The sequence below is a fragment of the Oncorhynchus clarkii genome, chromosome 22 (genome assembly GCF_045791955.1).
Source record: "Oncorhynchus clarkii lewisi isolate Uvic-CL-2024 chromosome 22, UVic_Ocla_1.0, whole genome shotgun sequence".
NCBI lineage: Eukaryota > Metazoa > Chordata > Actinopteri > Salmoniformes > Salmonidae > Oncorhynchus > Oncorhynchus clarkii.
In genome coordinates, this window is record NC_092168.1 from 11,148,656 (window position 1) to 11,174,722 (window position 26,067).

Here is a 26,067-nt window from a genome sequence, read left to right on the forward strand (position 1 = left end):
AAAACAAGGTACTGACATCCCTAGAATGAATAGGCCTACCACAGTGTCCTCTACTGGGCGAAAAAACAATATCCCACATCGCCTCGGCGCTACAGGATCAGTATGCACCTAAATGGAGCTAGAGGATCAGTATGCACATGTATGGCGCTACAGGATCAGTATGCACATGTATGAAGCTACAGGATCAGTATGCACATGTATGAAGCTACAGGATCAGTATGCACATGTATGGAGCTACAGGATCAGTATGCACATGTATGGAGCTACAGGATCAGTATGCACATGTATGGAGCTACAGGATCAGTTAACACATGTATGGAGCTACAGGATCAGTATGCACATGTATGGAGCTACAGGATCAGTATGCACATGTATGAAGCTACAGGATCAGTATGCACATGTATGGAACTACAGGATCAGTATGCACATGTATGGAGCTACAGGATCAGTATGCACATGTATGGAGCTACAGGATCAGTATGCACATGTATGGAGCTACAGGATCAGTATGCACATGTATGGAGCTACAGGATGAGTATGCACATGTATGGAGCTACAGGAACAGTATGCACATGTATGGAACTACAGGATCAGTATGCACATGTATGGAACTACAGGATCAGTATGCACATGTATGGAACTACAGGATCAGTATGCACATGTATGGAACTACAGGAACAGTATGCACATGTATGGAGCTACAGGAACAGTATGCACATGTATGGAGCTACAGGAACAGTATGCACATGTATGGAACTACAGGAACAGTATGCACATGTATGGAGCTACAGGAACAGTATGCACATGTATGGAGCTACAGGATCAGTATGCACATGTATGGAACTACAGGATCAGTATGCACATGTATGGAACTACAGGATCAGTATGCACATGTATGGAACTACAGGAACAGTATGCACATGTATGGAGCTACAGGAACAGTATGCACATGTATGGAGCTACAGGAACAGTATGCACATGTATGGAGCTACAGGAACAGTATGCACATGTATGGAGCTACAGGAACAGTATGCACATGTATGGAACTACAGGAACAGTATGCACATGTATGGAGCTACAGGAACAGTATGCACATGTATGGAGCTATGCAAACGCCATCTGAGGGAAATGATAAAACAAAAAGAGCACAATTAATGCTGCATTATTAATCAAACAATAATCCCTGCTCTGGCAACTTTCTAGAGATTGAAACATCAGATTGGTTTGATTTTTTGGTTTTGTATGCCAATGTTGAGAATCAAGAAACAATGTAGAAAATTATTTCATAGCCTGTAAAATGCACGGTCAATGACTATTATCTCATCACCCAAGATATTTCATGCAATCAATACAAAGGCTATAGAAGTAGCCAAACTGGGTCAACAACAGCCTATCCCAGTTCCAACTTATCAAAATAGCACAGTATAATGTTATACATTTGTCTGGGGTTTGCAACTATTTCAAAGTCTTAAAACAATAAGGCTCCCCCAGTTTGCCTTTCTCACAAGGCTTATACAACATGTTTTTTAGGGTGACGTAGACGGAAACATTTCATATTTTTCTGCAGGAGATGTAGGCGTATGAACAGTCAGGTTATAGGGAAAATATCATGGTCACTTTGCTAAACGTGTTATCCAGGCGCCAAGGTGTAGAACCTCAAAAGCGTTGCTTTTTTTTTTTAACATACCCCTTGTGCTCAATCAGAGCAGGGTAGCTGAGATTTGTTAGTGAAGATAACTATAGTTTGACACGGCATCAATATAACACTTATCATATAGGGGCTGTCTGACAGCTGCTGCCAGCAAAGAAGAAAAATACATCTCCGAGGACACCAAGTTCCTACGATGCTTTAATCTTAAAATGTAGAGAGTGTGCAAAATGATGTTCTTATGGAAATGATGCAAATAACAACACTACCATCTCCTATAAATAAGTGACAGCATTACATTCTGCAATCAAACTAATGGCATTCCTTCTTAAAAATGATGGTGTGCATGCATTAAAGCAGCATACATTAACATCTGCTCATGAGAACATCCACCAAAGGAATTATAGCCCTGCATTAGGCCAATTTACAATTCAGGAAAAGACTGCTACCCTGGTGTGACCCCTCTGCATCTGGAAATGTACTGCCAGTACTATGGATATGGAAGAAAGGACTAAAAACCTCACAAAATTAACCTTAGACTAGGCCTTTACAGGTTCACAGCCAACCTACATAATTGAACACTGGATCCCATATTTTATTGCACTGCAATAATGCACATTATAACATAATTCATATAGTAAACAAAAACAACATAGGCTGCATATTTAATTTACCCTTACCTGATTTGGTGGCGGGAAGAGTAAGATGTTTGCGAAGTTAACGTTTCAATCCCAACAAGGCTATTAAATACTGCAATAGATTTTTGTTCATCTCCATAAGAAGTACTTGTAGGCTAATAAATATCCTACTGTTAACGCCGAGCTGACTGACTGGCCTAGCTTCCAGACCTTGTGGTACAATGCGAGCTGACAGTTCTGGGTCTGGTAATAACTGGTGGGTTTTCCCTGAAATGCCAAGTACCACGACAACACATTGAAAAATACAGGTTAATAAAATCATAGGCTAGCTAGCCATTGCAATAAATACTGTTTTCCAGCTACACGTGGCAACATGAGGAACACGGGGTCAATGACTACAAATAAAAACGAATGTGAATACCAACAAAAAAAGTAACTTTTCTTTTTTTTAAATTGGAGGATATCGTCATAGATTGAGTCTTTTGGGATAATGGTTCCATTTGACAATACGCACTAGCTCAAAAGTCGGCAGGTGGCGATATTGAGTCGTGTCATTTTACATGATTCAATCTCGCCATCTGCCGGCCTTTGGGCTAGATACCCACTTGGACGTCACTAGTTACCACAGTCAGTCATAAACCCCGCATATTTCTACAATTTCTCTTAAAATGTGATTCTAAACCTAACCATAACCACACTGCTAACCTTAAATTAAGACCAAAAATAAAATGTTGGTTTTCATGAAGTTTGACTTTGTGGCTGTGTTATTTAGTGGAAACCTACGCACTGGGATATAGTTTTTCGGCACCAACCGTTCGATAATGTTTGTTGCAGCGTTTTAACTACAAGCATATTTATGGTCACTTCGATAATATCCAGCAACAAGGGCGTGCGTTTTGGAGTTATAACGTTGTATGTTGAGTGGTGAATTCCTCCTATTTATTCATCAAATGTTCATGTGATATTATATCCACATTTGTGGAAGTGTTTTATTTGTTAGCCATCGATATTGAAACAAGTGAAAAGTAGGCTATTGATTATTTAAGCAGTAATACAGAGGCCATGTGTTTTGACATGTTTATCATGGATGTGATGCGGTCATAACCAGGAAGCGAACCGAGTGGTGTGGAACACAACAGCCATGATTTTTTTTAAAGTCATAGCACATGGCCTCTTATGTATTAATGCTTTCATACAACGGTTACCAGCATAAAACATCTAGATTATTTCCCAAACTATCCATTTTTTAACAAAACGTGATGCTACATTCACTAACACTGCTTTCTGCATGTATAACATTAACGCTGAGCTCAGGTTGCTGGTCCACGTTCTCTTGTTTAATATCTTTAATATCCTCCTCTTCTTGTTGGCACCATTCATTAAACGTTAGTGGATAAAACACATCAAAAGTAACTCTAAAATCATCCATGACGAATTACAGGTGCTAAGAATCGTAGTTGTAAAAGTAGTTGTTAGTGTGTTGCTAGGTAACGATGTAAAGATGCCACTTTATAAGAAGGTGGCCATGTGTATGTTGTCTCATATATCATGGGCAGGAGAAGCTCTAACAATGGGAATTCCAAACCACCTGTTGTATAATACAATATTAATGTTCATTCATGAAATAACCAACTTGTTCAGGTGCATTTTGGAACATCCCAGTGTTAGGGATGGGCATAGGGACGGGCCAGAAACATAAAACATATATTTTCTATAAATAAATAAAAATGTTTGAATTTTCTAACCAGTTTTCATTGGGAAGACATATTAAGTGTTTTTATCAAAAGCAAGCACTTTTGCATGGTAAAAAACAGAATCCTATTAATTACCATACATGCTTTATTAAGTAACTATTGTTTTGAGCCAACTTGGACAGAGCTGTGCAAAACACGCCTACAAAGGCACCCAGGCAAGATTAATTGTACCCTCTTATTGGTTTCCTAAAGCAGAGGTTCCCAACCTTTTTTTGGTTACTGTACCACCGACTGAATTTTGCCCAGAGTATTGCTAAAGTACCCCCCCATGTGTATTTTACCAGTAGGTCTATGTTCTCATGAGTCTTCTCAAGTACCCCCTGTGGATAGGCCAAGTATCCCCAGGGGTCCTTAGTACCCTTGGTTGGGAACCACTGCCCTAAAGCATGCTCATTTGACAGCGTGCTTCCTACCTAAAAGGTAGGATGTAGAACTATTGTTTGTGTTTAGGCCATTGCCCTATGCTTCTCTGAATTGAGAATTAATTTACTTAGATGCATACTTTTCTATCATCAGTGAGAACAAGAGTTTCTATTGGACACATTAAGGTAGGCCCCTCCTCATTTCGTTCTGATTGCTTCCGTTTGGTTCTGTTTGGTTCCTAGTGAATACACCCCTGATGTTAACTTTCCATAAGCTAATGCTGCGTTTGCAACCAAGTGGGAAGTGGGGAATTTACCACATATAGGACTGGGAAAAGGAACTTTGAACGGCCCTCCAACTGGTAGGTACTAGTGAGAAAACTTGTCCATCATCCTGAGCTCATATTTCTCCCACATGCTGACCTCTGACGTCACCTACTAAGGAAATTACCTTGATAAAAGCATTTTCGGCAGTTAGATGCAACAGCAAAACATTATTTATAAAAAGCAATCTATTAATATGCACTCTAAAAATAAAAGGTTCCTGGAGTATCCTTTAGGGGTTCTTCAAATTGAAACTGTGGGGGAACCCCTATAAGTTCCTCAAGGAACCCTTTAAATGAATCCTCGAAGAACCTTTTGAATAACAGGTTCTATTATTATTATTAATAATAATAATGCTATTATTGTTTTGTTAGTCATCTGTATAATTACAATTTTTTCATCCTCCCTACACCTCTGATGAATATAACAGGAAACCTGTTCGATCACCATGCACTGCACAATCATTCTGGCTAAGGATAAGGAGAACAACATATATTGGACATGGGGCTCTGCTGGGAGTTTACCTCATATTATTATTAATAATAATAATACCCACAACAATAGCACAATACTTTTGTTGTCAGTGTTCATTATGATGAACCCCACCTCCTATGGGGTTCTTGGAAGAACCTTTTGGGGGCAATTTTCAGTACTAAGAACCCTAAGCTTCTTCAAAAAACGTTGAGGATCTTAGAAGGACCCTTGTTGAACCCCTAATTTTTTGACAATAACAATAATTTGTTTACAAGCATGATAGCTGTACTTTTAGTTTATGGTTTACGCAGCTTGTTGGCCAAACAGCGTTTCGCAATGAGTTCAAAGCACTTGAATATATCAAAGCATTATTTACGACTTCACTACTGGTAAATTCCCACCTCCCACTTGGATACGAATGCAACATTATCCTGGGACTTGTAAATAAATGAATGCCCTGTCAAATTAATTTTTGTGTGTAGGCTACAGGATATAAATGTTGGCACATTACTCCACTATGCCATTTTGCTTTTGTTCAGTTCAGAACGTTACAGCCCCTAAAAAGATGTGACAAGACAAAATGTTGAATGGTACACAATATGGCTTCAGACATGTTGTCACTTGAGACACATTTCAAGACGTATTCCATTCTAATGCCTCAAACTAAAAGACATGTTCATGTGTGAATGGTTGTGAGATGTTATGGCCAAATCTTGCAATTCGCATGTACACATTTCATGTCATGGCATATTCTCTTTTTTTGTTCTATCATTATACACATTTGGAACATAGAATGATGTCTAACACAAGCCTTGTCACTTTGGTATTTTCTTTTCATGCCAGAATTCATTGAAGTAGTGAAAAACTATGATGCCACCAAGAGGAAATGGCTACCTGCGGAGCTGGAGCTGAAGAGACACAAGGAGCTGATGGTGAAGTCAGACATAGCCCAGGCTGCCCTGGAGGTTAAACTGAAAAAATGTCGCTACCAGGTCAATGTGGAGATTAAGAAGCGCTATAAGCCCGAAGCAGACTTTCAGCACTTGGTATGGATCCCTTTAACTTTGTTAGGCTGTCCTATTGGAGCTCATGATTTAGACTTTGAGGTCAATAATTCATTATCATTAGGTCATTATCATGGTACGTGTCCGATTGTTATTAGCACCATCATCTCGAACTTCCCAACATTCTTCTCATAAACTGAAGCCACTTACAGTTTGTTGATCAATAAATGCATGGTTTATTTGGTTAATGTTGTACTTTCTGCAGTCTGTAAGATGATGGGATAAACTTTTACCTTAAATGTCATACAGTACATTCGGAAGGTATTCAGACCCCTTTACTTTTCCCACATTGTTAACTTACAGCCTTATTCTAAAATGTATTAAATCGTTTTTTTCCTCATCAATCAACACACAATATCCTATAATGACAAAGCAAATATCACATTTACATAAGGATTCAGACCCTTTACTCAGTACATTGTTGAAGCACATTTGTCAGTGATTACAGCACTGAGTCTTCTTGGGTATGATGCTACAAGCCTTGTACAAATGTATTTGGGGAGATTCTCTCATTCTTCTCTGCAGATCCTCTCAAGATCTGTCAGGTTGGATGGGGAGCGTCGCTGCACAGCTATTTTCACGTATCTTCAGAGATGTTTGATCGGGTTCAAGTCCGGCTCTGGCTATGTCCTGTTGGAAGGTGAACCTTCGCCCCAGTCTGAGGTCCTGAGTGTTCTGGAGCAGGTTTTCATCAAGGAACTCTCTGTACTTTGCCCCGTTCATCTTTCCCTCAATCCTGACTAGTCTCCAAGCCCCTGCCGCTAAAAAACATCCACACAGTATGATGCTGCCAGCACCATGCTTCACTGTAGGGATGGTGGCAGGTTTCCTCCAGACGTGACACTTGGCATTCAGGCCAGATAATCTTGTTTTCTAGGTCTGAAAGTCCTTTAGGTGACTTTTGGCAAACTCCAAGCGGGCTGTCATGTGCCTTTTACTGAGGAGTGGCTTCCATTTGGAAACTCTACCATAGAGGCCTGATTGGTGGAGTGCTGCAGAGATGTTTGTCCTTCTGGAAGGTTCTCCCATCTCCACAGAGGAACTCTGGAGCTCCATCAGAGTGACCATCGGGTTCTTGGTCACCTCCCTGACCAAGGCCCTTCTCCCCCAACTGCTCAGTTTGGCCGGGCGGCCAGCTCTAGGAAGAGTCTTGGTGCTTCCAAACATCTTCCATTTAAGAATGGAGGCCACTGTGTTCTTGGGGACCTTCAATGCTGCAGACATTTTTTGGTACCCTTTCCCAGATTTGTGCCTCGACACAATCCTGTCTTGGAGCTCTACAGATATTTCCTTTGACCTCGTGGCTTGGTTTTTGCTCTGACGTTGACTGTCAACTCTGGGACCTTATATAGACAGGTGTGTGCCTTTCCAAATCATGTCCAACCAATTGAATTTGCCACAGGTGGACTCCAATCAAGTTGTAGAAACATCTCAAGGATGAATAATGGAAACAGGATGCACCTGAGCTCAATTTCGAGTCTCATAGCAAAGGGTCAGAATACTTATGTAAATAAGGTATTTCTGTTTTTTATTATTCATAAATGTGCAAACATTTCTAAAAAACAGTTTTTGCTTTGTCATTATGGGGTATTGTGTGTAGATTGATGAGATTCTTTTCATTTTTTTTACCACTTTTAGAATAAGGCTGTAACTTAACGAAATTAGGAAAAAGTGAAGGGGTCTGAATATTTTCAGAATGCACTGTATATCCACACAGCAGCGACAATTGCAACTGATGTGTGATATACTGGTTCACGACAGGAAGTCCAATGCATGCCTGAATGATGAGCAGAGATCTATGCTGGCCAACTTCAACCACAGGGGAGCCAATGTCACCCAACACAAGAGCAAACAATAGGCTACTACAAGTATAGTCATATCCCAGTTCTTTTTAAAATGACCTCATACTTTATTCATTTGGGTTTTGTTTCTTGATATCTCATTCGATTATCTGTCATTGACGAGTCTTCATTCCCGTCTCACTCTGATATTAGTTATGATAGAACTGATGATGACACTTTATCACTGAAAATCCACATTTAAACCAAGATTCAATTATTTCATATGTACCCTTATATGACAGTGTAAAAGCTTGTGGCTTGTGGATGGTCCGTGTATCACTCTTTCACGTAGTGTTTCAATGTGTACAGGTCCTGGATATAACAGTGGTAAACCACTTAAGTCGAGGGCAAGAGAAAAAAGGGTAAGTGTGGACCAGAGGAGGTTAGTGGGAGGAGCTATAGGAGGATGGGCTCATTGTAATGGCTGGAATGGATTTAAGGGAACGGAGTCAAATGTTGTTTCCATATGTTTGATGTGTTTTGTTACCAATCCATCCTCCCATCAGCCTGCTATGGTGTGGACCTCTTGAGGTTTAAGTTATGATTCATTTTGATAGATCTTTGACCCATGTTCTGCACTTTTGGGCATTCCAAGCTATCTTCCATGACACCGAATGCAGGTGCTCCCGCTGGAAAGACAGGAAGAGTAGGTGGTCGCTCAGAAGATCACCTTGGGGGAAGACGAGTGGAAAAGGTAAGCAGAGGCATAATGTGGATTTGACCCATACTTTTCATAAAAACAAGGCTGCAACATGGAGGTCTATGGATTGGTTAACTTTAATAATTAGAAAACAATTCAATGGGGTTTCAGTTTCAACCACATAAAAACGATTAACTGAATTGTTCAAGTTGAAAATCGATTCTTTGTCCTTTGTTTCAAAATTGATGCTTCTGATTTTACACAAATTTTTTTACTAATAAGTATTGGCCTTCACAATGCAAAAGCTGTCCAGTTTTCTGAATGTTATTTGAACCACCTGGAGTGGAACTAAGGTCTTTTTACCAGGGAGACAGTTACTTGGTTCAGCCAGTCTATCTTAAGCCCTTGGCACAAAAACATGAGTTTATTTTTAGTTCAAACATATAGATTCATTTGATCAGCTGGTCGTTAGGTCTTTGAAAATAAATCATTAGACATTGTGTGGGACAGAAATAACCTTACTGGATAATCAATTAACAGAGAACCCTTAATATACACCATGATTTGTCTAGTGTTACAGTTACCAAAACATTAATGCGGAATCATCTGATGTGTTCCTCGCCATTGTGTCCCTGTAGTTGGGCCTAGTGTGTTGTCACTTCCTATTAGCTGGCATATTAATCAGGCCCTCTGCTCAGCGTCATCCTCTCAGTGCACAGAGCAGCACACCCGTCTGCTCAGGTGGAAATAGCACAGGATCATTCACATTGTGCGTCCCAAATGGCACCCTATTCCCTATATGGTTAACTACACTATATATACAAAAGTATGTGGACACCCCTTTAAATGAGTTGATTTGGCTATTTCAGCCACACCCATTGCTGACAGGTGTATAAAATAGAGGACACAGCCAACTTTAAACATCTGCTATCTGAGCAGCTAACCGATCGCTGCAGCTGTACATAGTCCATCGGTAAATAGCCCACCCTATTTACCTACCTAATCCCCATACTGTTTTTATTTATTTACTTTTCTGCTCTTTTGCACACCAGTATCTCTACCTGCACATGACCATCTGACCATTTATCACTCCAGTGTTAATCTGCTAAATTGTAATTATTCGCCTACCTCCTCATGCCTTTTGCACACAATGTATATAGACTCTTTTTTTTCTCTACTGTGTTATTGACTTGTTTATTGTTTACTCCATGTGTAACTCTGTGTTGTTGTCTGTTCACACTGCTATGCTTTATCTTGGCCAGGTCGCAGTTGTAAGTGAGAACTTGTTCTCAACTAGCCTACCTGGTTAAATAAAGGTGAAATAAATAAAAAATAAAATCTCCATAGCCAAACATTGGCCGTAGAATGGCCTTACTGAAGAGCTCAGTGACTTTCAACGTGTTACCGTCATAGGATGCCACCTTTCCAACAAGTCAGTGCCCCACTCAACTGTAAGTGCTGTTATTGTGAAGTGGAAACATCTAAGAGCAACAATGGCACAGTTGAGAAGTGGTAGGCCCCACAAGCTCACGGAACGGGACCGTCAAGCATGTAGCGCGTAAAACTAGTCTGTCCTCGGTTGCAACACTCACTACCGAGTTTCAAAATGCCTCTGAAAGGTCACTGGTTCGAATACCTGAGCCTTCGAGGTGCCCTTGAGCAAGGCAGTTAACCCTAATTTCCTCCAGGGGCGCCTTACTACTAAGGTTGACCATGTAAAACAACAATTTCACTGCACCTATCTGGTGTATGTGACAATAAAACATAATTTTTTTTTTTACTACTTTTAGTGCAGGAAGGAATATGGTATCATCTGGGATGTAGCCTTTCTGACTGCCTTGTCACATTTTTTTCTCCTCCCACATGCACTGTAGAGATCACTTCACTCTGAGGGAGCAAAGACTACTCAGCACTGTGTGAGTTCATTCAATATGAGTAGGCCCACTCATTAATCTTGAAAATGGCAAGTGTTTCATACTTTTAATCAGGAAGTTGAGACTACGATTGTGAAAGCAACCGTCACAAACCCAGAGACTTTCCGGCAAGAGCATTTGGAAAGGACAATAAAGCCTACTTAACTCAATCCCTGTGGCTCAAGCTGTTTTTCCCCAATTCCCATGCAATAAAATTGTCAATGTTCTTGACTCCCAATGATGAAACCACTGATGACCCTGAAACCACCGTGGAGCTCGACACCATAGCAGAGATGGAAATGACCACCACCACAAAGCCCAGACTCAAACGGGTCTTCACTCCCACTTTGAGACACTACTTCCTGTCTAAAACTGTCTCATTGATACCATCTTCTCATGTTAAACTACAGTTGAAGTCAGAAGTTTACATACACCTTAGCCAAATACATTTAAACTCAGGTTTTCACAATTCCTGACATTTAATCCTAGTAAAAAATCCCTGTTTTAGGTCAGTTAGGATCACCACTTTATTTTAAGACTGTGAAATGTTGATTTCTTTCAGCTTTTATTTCTTTCATCACATACCCAGTGGGTCAGAAGTTTACATATTAGTATTTGGTAGCATTGCCTTTAAATTGTTTAACTTGGGTCAAATGTTTCGGGTAGCCTTCCACAAGCTTCCCACAATAAGTTGGGTGAATTTTGGCCCATTCCTCCTGACAGAGCTGGTGTAACTGAGTCAGGTTTGTAGGCCTCCTTGCTCGCACACACTTTCTCAGTTCTGCCAACAAATATTCTATAGGATTGAGGTCAGGGCTTTGTGATGGTCACTCTAATACTTTGACTTTGTTGTTTCTTAAGCCATTTTGCCACAACTTTGGGAGTATACTTGGGGTAATTGTCCATTTGGAAGACCCATTTGCGACCAAGATTTAACTACCTGACTGATGTCCTGAGATGTTGCTTCAATGTAACGGCTTTCTTCTATTTCCTCCTCTGATGAGGAGGTATAGCAAGGATCGGACCAAAATGCAGCGTGGCTATTGCAATCCATGTTTATTTAATAATGAAGAAACACGAACTGTACAAAAACAATAAACGTAATGTGAAAACCGAAACAGCCTAAACTGGTGCAAACTAACACCGCGACAGAAACAAGGACACTAAGGACAATCACCCACAAAACACCCAAAGAATATGGCTGCCTAAATATGGTTCCCAATCAGAGACAATGATAAACACCTGCCTCTGATTGAGAACCACTTCAGACAGCCATAGACTTCACTAGAACACCCCACTAAGCTACAATCCCAACACACCACATACAAAAACCCATGCCACACCCTGGCCTGACCAAAATAAATGAAGATAAACACAAAATACTTTGACCAGGGCGTGACATTCAGTATATCCACATAATTTTCCCCTCATGATGCCATCTATTTTTTTGAAGTGCACCAGACCCTCAAGCAACAAAGCAACCCCACAACATGATGCTGCCAAACAGTTATATTTTTGTTTCATCAGACCAGAGGACATTTATCCAAAAAGTACGATCTTTGTCCCCATGTGTAGTTGTAAACCGTAGTCTGGCTTTTTTATGGCGGTTTTGGAGCAGTGGCATCTTCCTTGCTGAGCGGCCTTTCAGGTTATGTCGATATAGAGCTTGTTTTACTGCTGTGGATATAGATACTTTTGTACCGGTTTCCTCCAGCATCTTCACAAGGTCCTTTGCTGTTGTTCTGGGTATGATTTGCACTTTTCGCACTAAAGTAAGTTCATCTCTAGGAGACAGAATGCGTCTTCTTCCTGAGCGGTATGACGGCTGCGTGGTCCCATGGTGTTTATACTTGCGTACTATTGTTTGTACAGATGAACATGGTACATGCAGGCATTTGGAAATTGCTCCCAAGAATTAACTAGACATGTGGAGGTCTACAATTTATTTTGATTTTCCCATGATGTCAAGCAGAGGCACTGATTTTGAAGGTCGACCTTGAAATACATCCACAGGTAACACCTCCAATTGACTCAAATGTTGTCAATTAGCCTATCAGAAGCTTCTAAAGCCATGACATAATTTTCTGGAATTTTCCAAGCTGTTTAAAGGCACAGTCAACTTAGTGTATGTAAACTTCTGACCCATTGGAATTGTGATACAATGAATTATAAGTGAAATAATCTGTCTGTAAACAATTGATGGAAAACATACTTGTGTCATGCACAAAGTAGATGTTCTAACCGACTTGCCAAAATTATAGTTTGTTAACAAGAAATTTGTGGAGTGGTTGAAAAACAAGTTTTAATGACTTCAACCTATGTGTATGTAAACTTCCAACTTCAACTGTACACAGCGACTCTTGAATAGAAATTGTTTGTACTATTTAGAATATGTATAGAACTTTTAACCGTCTGGGCTCTATTCAGTTGATTAGTCCAGAAACGTGTGAGCCATGTCGGAAGAGGATCCAGTTCGGATAGATGGCCATGAAGTCCAGGGACTGCTTTGTGGTAGCTCATCCCGAATGTAAACAGAAGTGCCTGAACTACTCTGTCTCTGCCTCTAGTGGAGCTCATGGATCTGAAGTACCTCAACTCAATATTCCCAAAAGTTCCAACCTTGCTTTGTTCTGTTTGTTAAAAATAAGCATTTCTCATTCATTTGCAGGACACGTTAGAGAGCTTTGCCCCACCTACCCAGCTTAGAATCCCTCAGATAATTGTTCAGTGCGTGAATGAAATTGAGAAAAGAGGATTGGAGGAGCAATATTATTCTCAATCTGGAATAGTTTCTATTCAGACACATTTATATTTGACTAGTTATCAGCATGTTTGACTTCTCCTCCCTCTGTTGTCGCAGAAAGGCATTTAATGTGTTCCTGGGGGTGAGCGTATGGTGAAGCAGCATGCCCAGAGTGGATGACATACACATAATTTCCTGAGGAAACTGAAGGAGTCTCTCATCACCTTCAGGCTGCATAGAACCTTCATGGAGGCCTGTGGTATGTGATCACTTTTAATGACAGGGTTGGGGTCAATTCGGAATTACTGAATTTAATTAAATTCAAACAATGAATTTGAATTGGCTACACCTCACAGCAAGCATAATTTGAATTGCATTTGAATTGAAGGAAGCAGAATTGAATTCAAAGCAATTCAAAGCAATTTAACTGAAATGTGAAACATGAAAGTTTCATTCAGTTGACAAAAGGATAGGCCACTTATTATTGCAAAGCATACAACAAATAAAGACCATGATGATGTGTAGAATAAATATGCCTTTTGAATTTTGTTTCACAGTCATCAGGGAGTTGTCAAATATTACAACAATAACCATCTACCCTAAATGGGTCAGGTTAACGCATTCTCCAACACTTGGTACCTAAGGGTTGGCGAGGCGATTTTGAGATGCTCATTAAAAATCCATCCATGAGCGTTACTGCCAAATGCACTGCATCAATCATTATATTCATGTAGATTACATAGCTCAGATACTTTAGTGCGGCTTCAAACCAGAGGCCAAATCACTGTAAATGTTTGAGTGCAACACTCAGAAATCCTGCTTTACACACTCAGGGTCGAGTCCTAACTTCCACTTAATTCAAATTCTCACTTCGTCTCCCAATGACATCAAAATGCATGACTATAAAGTGAAAATTCTACTGAAGTGGAAGTTATGCTTTGCCCAACACAATGAACAGTCACAGGGTAATTTCTTGGGGTGCGACCAATTCAAAAATGTAATTGTAATTAAAGGAACCCCCCCACCAGAGGAATTTGCCGCCACTATTTTAACGTAATTTCCTGTTCTAGAGAGGAAATGCACGTTTAGGTTCCACCCTCGAATTCAGAATTGACCCTAACCCTGTTTAATGATAATCAATTACCCTATGGCTGTTTATAAACTTCCACTTAAGTAGAATTTTCACTTTAGCTTGAAAATTTGAGTTGAGTGGAAGTTAGGATTCCCCCTGAGTGTGTGAAGCAGGATTTCTGAGTGTTGCACGCAAAGTGATTTGGCCTATGGTTTGAAGCCACACTAAAGTATCTAAACTGTGTAATCTACATGAATATAATGATTGATGCAATGCATTTGGCAGTAATGCTCATGGATGGATTTTTAATGAGCATCTCAAAATCACCTCGCAAACCTTTAGGTATCAAGCGCTGGAGAATGTTTACACTTAACCATCTGCCCTGATTGGATGAGGTTATTTCCTTGTTGTAATATGACTCCCTGATGACTGTAAAACTCCCTGATGACTATAAAACAATCAACACTCAATATTTCTCCCAGACCAATGTCTACTTCCAGCATATTAATTTCAATCTTATATATGGTCTTGAGTGAAGAGTAAGTGGTAATTTGTGGCATGCTGGGAATGAGCCCATTTAAATCAGTCTCTCTCGCTCTCTGCCTCAAAGCCGATTGACTTCAGGACATAACACCAACCCTTTTGTAAATTGCATTGAGATGTCTGAAGGAGCCCAGGGCATTTGCCATCCACAAAACGACTAATGCTACAAAGAACTATAATGTATCTCTAGAGGCCTTCTGAGTCATAATGGAGTGAGTGAATCAACAAAGAGATAATTGCCAGAGGGAGTGTAGATTATTTTGAGGTATAACGTTATTGTATGTCTCTCAGCATTTTTCTCTGCTGTTCTTTGTCCTAAAGGGCCTCACTGATGGGTTGTGTATCGCTTACAGCGATTACAGATGATGACAACAGCGCAACAATCATTTACCAGGCCATAGCAGATCTGCCAAAGCCTAACAGAGACATTGGTTTTCCTCATGCTGTATCTGCCGAGGTAACACCTAAGGGTGATGGGATACCTCCCTGTGTCTTTAGAGTGATTATTATTTTTTCTCCCCGAGAGGGTACCATTTCCTCAACTTACAGTTCCATAAATGACTAATCCCATAACTTGTCAGGAAATTGAGCAAAATTGGACCACTCAGATGCAGGTTATTGCAAGAGTAAACAGGAAGTTTATATTCAATAAGAGGTTAATGTCTTCTTAATAAGTTTATTGCACACTGCCTTACTGCCCACTGTAGAGTCCTGCAGAGCCCCTTGTGTCAAATGGGACCAGAACAGAACAATTTGTCCAGGATGTTTGGACCAACCATTTTGGGACATGGAATGGCAGAGCCCTTCCCCGCAACCCTTATGAGAGAAACAAACACAAAGCCAAAAGGTGGGCACTGTCTTGTGTATAAATGTCACGCAATTGTGATCTTCACTATTTCACAGTGTTTCAGTATTTTAAAAAAATAAAATAATAAAGTGTCACATTGAGTATTTCCATTGATCTGGTCCATTCAGTGCTGTAACATTTCTGCAATGCTACCCATGTAGATGCATGCAGTATGTGTAATGCCTCTGCATTTGTGAACCAGGTTACTGTCGATTTCATCATCTCTCTCAGATCACAGGCCGAATGCTGTCGTTCCCTGCTGAGAACTGGAAACGCCACCTCATGGTGTAGAACCAGGTTATATCAGTGATCGATGCCAATGTCAGCCACAGCATAGACAGAGGGCAAACAAACAACCTGACACCAACACTCAGCTGCTGTGTGCTATTGAGAAACTCCACCGTCAATGACTACTCAACAGCCCTTGCCCAAATGTAACCGGGGTGATGTGTCAGTTTTAATGTACACGATGCTGGATTAGGACAAAAGCTGAATACTCATGGTGCCTCCAACACGTATCTACCATCTCTTCAGATCGTCTGTTTAACCCGCCGACTTCCCCTGAGCTGTGTATATACCCTAAGACTCCTACCCATGGTTCCCTAAAGGGCAGAATGAAGAATGCCTTCAATACGTAAGACCACTTTTATTTAATTAAAATTGTTTTTGAAATCTTTTAACACTTTTGAAATTTGTCAAAATAGTTTTGCGGATAGCATATGACAATTTGCTACCTTTTCTCATTGTCCTTGTTAGAATTGGCTTTTTTTGCAGTAGCAGGGCAAAGACTGACACGGTTAAAGTTATTTACATCCCTCAACTGATATCACTGTGGTTTCCTGACTTCTTTAAATTGGATTCGTTGTGTGGATAGTTCAGTGGAACGAAGAACGTTGGTATGTTCTTGGGAAAATAAAAGCACTTCACATTTGACTACATATCTTTGTGTAAAATGTTTAAATATTATATGAAATGTTAAGTATTGTAAAATGGAGTATGATAGGGCAGTGTACATTTGAGGAACTCTCAGCACTAATGCATGACAAACACAATTGGGTAGCTGTGATTGAATAAACTGCATTATGAAACATTTCTGCATGGTCGTGAGAATCAATGTTTTTTTTCTTAAACTTGGAACTGATGGTTGCAATTTTGTTACAAAAAAACACTTTTAGTAATTAAAAAAGGTACAAACTCAGTCTGAACCATAAGTGATTGATTAAAGCCAAAATCATTCCATTTCAAAATGAGTCACGCAGGAACAAAATGTTACTATGGTTAACTATATCCCATTATGATTGTCACAAATAACAAAGTACAGAATCGAAGGCCAGAATCTCCAGGTCACCTGTTATGTTCAAATTTCAAGCAAACATTTCTTGATTGCTATTTAAAAGTGGAAAACGGCGATTGGTACATTCATTTTTGGACTTTTGCAGATTGCCCCTTTAATCAAAAGAAACATGAGACGGTCAACAATGTATTTCAGAGAAGAATGTCAGAATAACTCTTGCAATTAAAATGGTCACGTTTTAAATCAAAGTCACTCATGTTGAAAGGCCCCCAAATTACCACTCATAATTAAACAGTTTGTAACCAATTCCTTTTATTTTGCAATCTTATAAAAGTCTGCAGCTGATTAGTTTACATTTTCAGGGCGCAATTTGAGTAACAAAAGGTTAGCACCACCACCTAAAATAAGTAATGCCAGCAACCCCATGCCAAAATATGATCATTATTTTATAATTCCCCTTACATGGTAGTGAATCCATCATACAGAGCTCATTATAGGGCTAGTGCAGAAATGTAACATTTAAAATACATTTTATGAAACGTATGTTTCATAAAAGTGGTGGGATGACATTCAGACGTGTCGAAGTAATCAAACCAACCAACGCTCATCATCAGCCTCCCAAAGCATCTCAAATGATGGTAACGTCAGTTAATGCATACACAATATCAAATCTAGAACTTTCCAAACACCTAAATAAGTGTCATCTCCTTTTTATATATTTATCTTATGTACAATAACCCAGAGGCAGTGGCATTGTTCTTCAAGCTAAAATCTTTCATTTGGTTTGACACTAAATGAACAGCGCACACAGAAAATTAACTACAATATAATTTGGTTTTTGAAGCTCCGGTTGAGGTCTTTGTATGGCAGAACAATTGAGTTGAGTATGATTACCTCGGCCGGGATAGTTACATTACAACCTGAAAAAAATAGCAATATTAAAACATTGTCATGGTTACATGCTCCAAAAATCAACATGAATCCAATACCCTTTTCACACTATTGCCCTGAAATGCACTGTGCTGGCTCAGATATTTCCTTTCCAGCAACTATGGTGGAGGTGTAACCAGTCCAGCTCAACTCAATGTTATAAGTTATAGGCAACTTACCAAGAATGGTGATTGATGGTGTGAGTTCTCCATCTCTGAAGAGTGTTTCACTATCTATTTTGGCATAGGGGTCATTTGGATTGGGGTCACTGGGAGTTCCTTCAACTCTGGCCCACTTACCAATAGTGCTGTCCCATCCCACTATACAGTTCAACACACAACTGTGATCCTAAAAGAACCATATGAAAATGGAATTAGGTCAGTGTTAATTATCAATCCTACTTTAAACAAGTGGACATAATAAAAACATGATCTGTGTGCTATGATCAAGAGAAGAACAGCCATTTCAGCATTTACTTTTTGACTGAGGAACTGGCCAATTTTTCACTTTTTTTTTGCCATAACGTTAAGGTAGGCCAATAGGAACTGCTTGCCTGTAGAGTAGCCCCATGGAGAATAATGGACTCCCTCACTCGCACCCCAGCCCCGATGGTCACACCTGTGCCTATGGAGACGTTGGGACCCAACTATAGAAAGAGATTTATTTAGATGTTTTATTAGGTATCATTTATTGTCTTTTTGTTGTTGTAGCATGTAGTGTCTTTGACTGTTGAGGAGTTGAATTGTATAGTATATACACCGTTCAAAAGTTTTGAAAGAAAAGCACATTTTCTGTCCATTAAAATAACATCAAATTGATCAGAAATACAGTGTAGACATTGTTAATGTTGTAAATTACTATTGTAGCTGAAAAAGGCAGATTTTAATGGAATATCTACATAGGCGTACAGAAGCCCATTGTCAGCAACCATCACTCCTGTGTTCCAATGGCACGTTGTGTTAGCTAATCCAAGTTTATCATTTAAAAAAGCTAAATGATCATTAGAAAACCCTTTTGCAATTATGTTAGCACAGCTGAAAACTTGTTCTGATTAAAGAAGCAATACAACTGGCTTTCTTTAGACTAGTTGAGTATCTGGAGCATCGGCATTTGTGGGTTCGATTACAGGCTCAAAATGGCCAGAAACAAAGACCTTTCTTCTGAAACTCATCAGTCTATTCTTGTTCTGAGAAATGAAGGCTATTCCATGCGAGAAATTGCCAAGAAACTGAAGATCTCGCTGTGTACTACTCCCTTCACTGAACAGCGCAAACTGGCTCTAACCAGAATATAAAGAGTGGGAGGCCCTGGTGCACAACTGAGCAAGATGACAAGTATATTAAAGTGTCTAGTTTGAGAAACAGACATCTCACAAGTCCTCAACTGGCAGCTTCATTAAATAGTACCCGCAAAACACCAGTCTCAACATCAACAGTGAAGAGGTGACTCCGGGATGCTGGCCTTCTAGGCAGAGTTGCAAAGAAAAATACATATCTCAGACTGGCCAATAAAAAGAAAACATTAAGATGGGCAAAATAACAGACACTGGACAGAGGAAGATTGGAAAAAAGTGTTATGGACAGACGGATCTAAGTTTGAGGTGTTCGGATCACAAAGAACAACATTCGTGAGACGCAAAAAAAAATTAGATGATCTGTCAAGCATGGTGGATGCAATGTGATGGTCTGGGGGTGCTTTGATGGTGGTAAAGTGTGAGATTTGTACAGGGTAAAAGGGATCTTGAAGAAGGCTATCACTCCATTTTGCAACACCATGCCATACCCTGTGGACGGCACTTAATTGGAGCCTATTTCCTCCTACAACAGGAAAATCACCCAAAGCACAGCACTAAACTATGCAAGAACTATTTAGAGAAGAAGCAGTCAGCTGGTATTCTGTCTATAGTGGCCAGCACAGTCACTGGATCTCAACCCTATTAAGCTGTTGTGGGAGCAGCTTGACCGTATGGTACGTAAGAAGTGCCCATCAAGCCAATACAATTTGTGGGAGGTGCTTCAGGAAGCATGGGGTGAAATCTGTTCAGATTATCTCAACAAATTGACAACTAGAATGCCAAAGGTCTGCAAGGCTGTAATTGCTGCAAATGGAGGATTCTTTGACAAAAGCAAAGTTTGAAGGACACAATTATTATTTATTTAAATTAAAAATCAATATTTATAACCTTGTCAACGTCTTGACTATATTTCCTATTCATTTTGCAACTAATTTCATGTATGTTTTCAAAGAAAACAACATTTCTAAGTTCTCAAACTTTTGAATGGTACTGTATGTAGGTAAGTAGTAAGAGCAAGGATAAGCACTTACCACCGCAGTAGGGTCAATATTGGCTGTTGGGTGAATGTAAACATTTCCTGAAAAAAATAAAATAATAATAATTGGTATAAATACACTGTAAAGACAACCAAAAACTTCAAAAAAGTAACAAAAGGCAAGTAATGTACTATAACCTACCACTTATTCTAGGCCCTCCTTCCTTGTTTGTAGCCAGTCTTTCAGGGTGGGTTTTATGGTACTGGTTGAGGTACAAGCGACTGGCGTATATTGCAGACCTGTCATTTTTTATTTACAAAAAGCAAATTGTAAAATGGGGAAATGTAAGATGACTAAAGTTAATAAACTCAGCAAAAAAAGAAGTCCCCTTTTCAGGACCCTGTCTTTCTAAGATAATTCATAAAAATCCAAATTACTTCACAGATCTTCATTGTAAAGGGTTTAAACACTGTTTCCCATGCTTGTTCAATGAACCATAGACAATTAATGAACATGCACCTGTGGAACGGTCGTTAAGACACTAACAGCTTACAGATGGTCTGCAATTAAGGTCACAGTTATGAAAACTTAGGACACCAAAGAGGCCTCTCTACTGACTCTGAAAAACACAAAATAAAGATGCCAAGGGTCCCTGCTCATCTGCGTGAACGTGCCTTAGGCATGTTGCAAGCAGGCATGAGGACTGCAGATGTGGCCAGGGCAATAAATTGCAATGTCTGTACTGTGAGACGCCTAAGACAGCGCTATACACAATCAACAGATATTCTCATATCTGTTGATAGTGATCGCCGCCAGACTGGAGGTACAAGGACAAAAGACACATTATGTACGGTTGTATTGTATTGAAGCCATTCGGTGAACACTGTATAGTTCTGTAGACACTGACAAAGTCACTGCCTTCTGGTTTTTAGCCCTTGCAAGCCTCTCGGGCTGGCGTTTACAGAACATTTGGTGATTTCTGATTAAGATAAGGGCCTGCTCATAGAAGGCCAGTTAGACATTTTCCTGTGCTTGTTGCAACTCCTAATAAAAATATATATCCGGCTTATTACCTTTACCTATGACTGGTCTCCTTTTTGTTCACCTGTAAATTCCTATTACACAGATTCAGAAGATGGTTGAGTATCCTACACCAACATCTTCAGGTCCCACTGACCACACAAGTTATTCACAGATTGAGACGACCTACTCACCCTGCAGATTTGATTTGGCTCCAGATGGCAGGTGTTTTGTAGACATAGAGCTTGCCCTGCCCAGCCAGGGCTGTGAAGATGTCTTGTTCTAACCGAATGGCCTCAGCCCGATGCCAGCCATTGCCATTGGTCTGCTCGTGTCTGTGAGGAAGAGACCAATCTATGAGACCATGCTCTTAACATTTATCTCTGGGCGCGTTTGTTTTGCATCATCCGGTAGCCACATTTTAGACCATTCAATCGGTTTTAAAGTGATAACTCCACCCAGAGCACCAGGCGATACAAAAAAAGCGTGATAAATAATTCTCTAGTACAGTGTTTTCGAAATGTTAGCTCACAACCACTTCCGATTGGATTGTGACCTAAGGCTAGCTTGAAGGTCACAAGAAAGTTTGAAATACTTTAGATGGGTCATTAACAGCACCAAAGTCACCAAGAAGAGTTGTCAAAAAGAGTAACTGATTCACCAAGTGCCCAAGGATACAGTGGGGATTGTTAAAAGTTGATAAAGCACGGTAGTATTAAAATGGATTGTGAAAGCAAAAGTAATTTGACAAAAGAGGGATCAGAGGCAACATGGTTGACTTGAGTAATGGAACACATACTCAAGGAAGTCCAAAAATATTCTTATATCAAGGTCAATGTCACAACAGTCCCTTTGAATGGGTCCAAATTTGATAGTTAAATATTTGATTGTGCGATTTACTACTAACAAATTGTATAAATGTGTATGCCAACTCCTTCAATCTTGACAAATGATGATGATGTGCACATCAAAAGATAAGTGAGTGTGTGGAAATAAACCTTCCAAAACACATCTTTGAGAGTGATTTATCACCCCATGTGCTAGTATTGTGACTCAATGAAGAGATACGCTTTTTAGATAGATATTTTTGTGTGACGTATTTGACTAATGCGTATCTCTACTCTAAAACCACACTGTGCAGTGGCCTAGTTGTACCGACTTACCCCTCGTATGGATATCTGGTGATGGGGACGGGAAACAGAATGATGGCAGGAAAGGGAAAAGGGAAAAAGACAAATGAGGAGAAACAACGATAGGAAATTATCAAATTTGCATGCACCACTCCCATGCATAGAGATCCTAGGATCTCCCACGATAGGGTCCCTGGGGGATCCCTCCCACTCACAACAGCATGTCCTGCTGGTTCTTCTGGAAGACTGCCCCAATGTGTTGGAAGATCTCCGGGGTAAACAGGTAGATTCCACAGTTGATGATGTCACTCACAAAAGTGCTAGGCTTCTCCACATAATGTAAAACCTGAAATAAGAGCAAGAGAAAAACTTTCTGGGTCAAGTAATAATTGTAAATATAGAAGCGTGACTAAAATGTGCTGCATCACCTCATTCGTTTGCTGGTTTTCCACAATACAGCCATAGTTCATGGACTGCTTTCTGTTTGCCTGCAAAATAAAGAAAAATAAAACAAGTGAGAGACAAATAATGATATCCCATTGTCTCCATCAAGCATATTCCCAACTTTTCCCTGTATTGTTGAAGGCCTAAGCCATAGAAATCATGGATGTCTCCTCACAGTTGTCCCCAGGATTACGAAACTGCTAGACTCTCCGTGTTCCTTCTGGAAGTTGAGCATCTCTGGTAGAGGAAACTCAGAGCACACGTCAGCATTCATAATGAAGAACGCCTCAGGGCCACCAGATAGAATCTGATCTCTGAAATGGTAGATGCCGCCTCCAGTGCCCAAAGCAGCATACTCCTGCAAATACCTACATATTTTCAACAAGTTCATCAATTAGACTACTGTCCATCCATGTGTTCTAGGCTTTGTCTTATTATGACAACGTTGACACAAAATTACTATGATCCTCTCCTTTACCTGATTGAGATTTTGAATTCCTGCTGTGCGCTAGACATGAATCTGGTAAGTTCTTCATTTGGCTGGTAAAAGCCAATTAGCAAAATCTCCTTCATATTTGGCACCTATGGGAAAAATGCAAACCATGTTTCTTTCTACCAATGATGAAGAGAGGGACATTTATTATTTTTGTCAGTGCTAACCTACCTTGGCACATTCTTCAACGTGATGCTGAAGCATGGGCACACCAGCCACTGGAAACAAGGGTTTCGGGACCTCAAAGGACAATGGTCGAAACCGTGTACCTGTATGACAGGTAGGGCAAAAGTCACCTGCTCAGTTGATCATAATTACATTTTGATGACCTGTCTATCCTCAATCAGCACGCCAGTTCTTTCTGGAAATAATTACATACCTTGGGAAAAGTAAAGAAGCTATACTATCCTAGATTTTATTCTATGGAGTTGAAAGCACCCCTATTCTATTATTTTCTGTTCTATTTTGGTCTAGTGTTGAAAGCACCAAACTTGTGCAATGTGACAATTCAAGTGTCTATGCAAGGCTATCTTGACAGCTAGCTGTCAGCCCTTTTCGACAACGCTCATCGGAAAAATTATTTGATATGGCAAGCTGCACCTGAGGGTTTCCATGATCACGCCACGTCATTCATTAGCCTACAACTAGGGTGTATTCATTATGCAGATTATCTTGCAAAAGTTTTGCTCCAAACGCTCTTCAACGTGACGGAGAAGCGGTTTTCTTAAACGTACATTGTCGTTCATTTTAATTGTATGGTTTCCACGCGTTGCCATTCAAATCTGTAATAGTCTGCGAAGTGTTTGGCACAAGCACCTATCGATTCGGCTATGCGGTGAAGTCCGCTTATTTTTTATGAAGAGAGACACGACTTCACTTCAACTTCCGTTTATGAACCAAACGGAACTCAACAGCGTTTGGAATAAACGGTTTCTGTTGCAAAAAGTTTTGTAACAGAATTGTCGTAACGAATACACCCCTAAACTAGCCCTTCAGAGCCAGGCTAGCTAACAGCTAGCTAGATATGTGGCTCTAGATATCAGAACTGGAGGAATTAACATGTATGAATTTAGTAATTTACTTAACACTCACCTTTCTGTGGGCCTCCAATGAGAATCACAGATTTCAGCATCTTTAATTTGTTGTAGCTAACGTTAGCTGTCTACTAGTAATCTGGATCAAATCCTGACTTTGTCTTCTTCCTGTTTGTTTGTTTTTGCTTAATACGTCATCACGTAAAACGGAGGATTGTGGGAAGTGGTGTTTTGTATACCTTTGAATATCAGAGGCATGTCAAATAATGAGTGGATGAATGCCGTGATGTTATATTCTGCTAGTTGTGACATGAATTCTATTTGATTGTAAAACTTTAATGGGGGTATTACATGAATGTATCCTGCTCATCACATTCTCTTCTTCCCACTACTAGGATTCCTTTATGTCTCTCCAAAGTCAGTTCAAACCGGGTCAAACACCTGCTTCACACGGATGGATACCTGTTGTTTCACATCATATTTATGCATGAAAACTGCCTAAGGTCAAAGAAGATCATGAACTTCAATAAAAGAGAACTATACATAAACAGATACAATAACAGAGGAGTTTACTTTCTTATTTGCTCATTAAAATGTTACCTGCAGTAAAATGATCTCCCAAGTGGTTTCTAAAGCACATCTTTTCCACGTTAACTATAACATATGCAAAACCACAGATAGTGTTTGTATCAAACGGATGGAACACCATACTCTGCAATAATCATAAAATTAGATACGAGTCTCTTTGGAGAAGTTAGGCCTCTTCAGCACTCAAAATGTGCAATTAGAGAGACATGCTTAGAGCAGCAGTAAGCATGAGGTTGGATCTGCTGCTATTCTTAACTCCGTGTCATATATGACTTGAATTTGAATAAACCAGCACATGTAAAGTGCTCTATCTACCCATTCACCTACCCTTCACAAGAACAAAAGGATTAACCACTAGGATGCAGCAGCATAATAAGATTATGACATTTCAGGATGTCAGTACTGCGTATGTTTAGTTAACGACAATGCAAAAAGTCACCTCCAAAATGTTTGGCACCTATGATAAAGATGAACAAAAAACATAATACCAGTAGTAAACTGTCATTTTCTAACATGTGGGATTATATTTTTCTCTATTAATGATTCAATGGAATTAAACAAAATTACACATCTCAAATAAAATGAAAAAAGTAGCCAAAAACGAAGTGTCTTCTGACTGAGATTGGAGACTGAGATTGGAGACTGAGATTGGAGAACACATTGGGACAGATCTTAGACCATTCCTCGATACAGAATATTTCCAGATCCTTGATATCCTTTGGACTGCGCTTAATGACTGCCCTCTTCAATTCAAACCACAGGTTTTTAATGGGGTACAAGTCGGGAGAATGAGATGGCCATTGCGAAATGTTTACTTTGTTGACAACTAAACCATTTCTTTGTGGATTTTCATGTGTGCTTAGGGGTCATTTTCTTGCTGGAAGATTCACTTGCGGCCAAGTTTAAGCCTTCTGACAGAGGCAACCAGGTTTTTGGATAAACTGACATTTTTGGGCACATTCTTACCATAAAATTTAAGATCTTCATACTGTATATCTGG

The 26,067-nt window shown here is 39.8% G+C and overlaps 1 protein-coding gene and 1 pseudogene across 3 annotated transcripts; one reads left to right on the top strand and one right to left on the bottom strand.

Moving 5' to 3' along the window:
- Positions 1 to 16,737, top strand: part of LOC139380058 (rac GTPase-activating protein 1-like) — a 70,690-nt pseudogene extending 53,953 nt beyond the window's left edge.
- A 377-nt stretch (positions 16,738 to 17,114) lies between these two features.
- LOC139380442 (mannose-1-phosphate guanylyltransferase regulatory subunit alpha-A) lies at positions 17,115 to 24,670 on the bottom strand. 3 transcript variants are annotated; one of them, XM_071123116.1, is made up of 13 exons: positions 24,538 to 24,667; positions 23,617 to 23,714; positions 23,431 to 23,534; positions 23,128 to 23,320; positions 22,937 to 22,996; positions 22,724 to 22,854; positions 22,542 to 22,556; positions 21,573 to 21,713; positions 20,560 to 20,657; positions 20,413 to 20,459; positions 18,641 to 18,733; positions 18,267 to 18,435; positions 17,115 to 18,077 (listed from the first exon to the last, which is right to left on the bottom strand). In XM_071123116.1, exons 1-13 carry the CDS (start codon positions 24,575 to 24,577, stop codon positions 17,977 to 17,979), a joined length of 1,290 nt encoding a protein of 429 aa, XP_070979217.1. In that variant the 5' UTR covers positions 24,578 to 24,667; the 3' UTR covers positions 17,115 to 17,976. The 3 variants fall into 3 exon arrangements, 2 of the variants coding, with proteins under 2 accessions (XP_070979217.1, XP_070979218.1); XR_011628439.1 differs by lacking the exon at positions 22,542 to 22,556 and having other exon boundaries at positions 17,453 to 17,492; positions 17,537 to 18,077; positions 24,538 to 24,670; XM_071123117.1 differs by lacking the exon at positions 22,542 to 22,556 and having other exon boundaries at positions 24,538 to 24,670.
- Between the last annotated feature and the right edge of the window lie 1,397 nt (positions 24,671 to 26,067).

What these genes read in the sequence shown, in the direction of transcription:
- LOC139380442 (XM_071123116.1), bottom strand. Translation starts at nt 24,577, where the DNA reads ATGCTGAAATCTGTGATTCTCATTGGAGGCCCACAGAAAG. An exon ending in TCGTAATCCTGGGGACAACT is followed by an intron (nt 22,997 to 23,127) that starts GTGAGGAGACAT and finishes TTTATTTTGCAG; the next exon opens with GCAAACAGAAAGCAGTCCAT. An exon ending in ATATTGACCCTACTGCGGTG is followed by an intron (nt 18,734 to 20,412) that starts GTAAGTGCTTAT and finishes CTCTTTCTATAG; the next exon opens with TTGGGTCCCAACGTCTCCAT.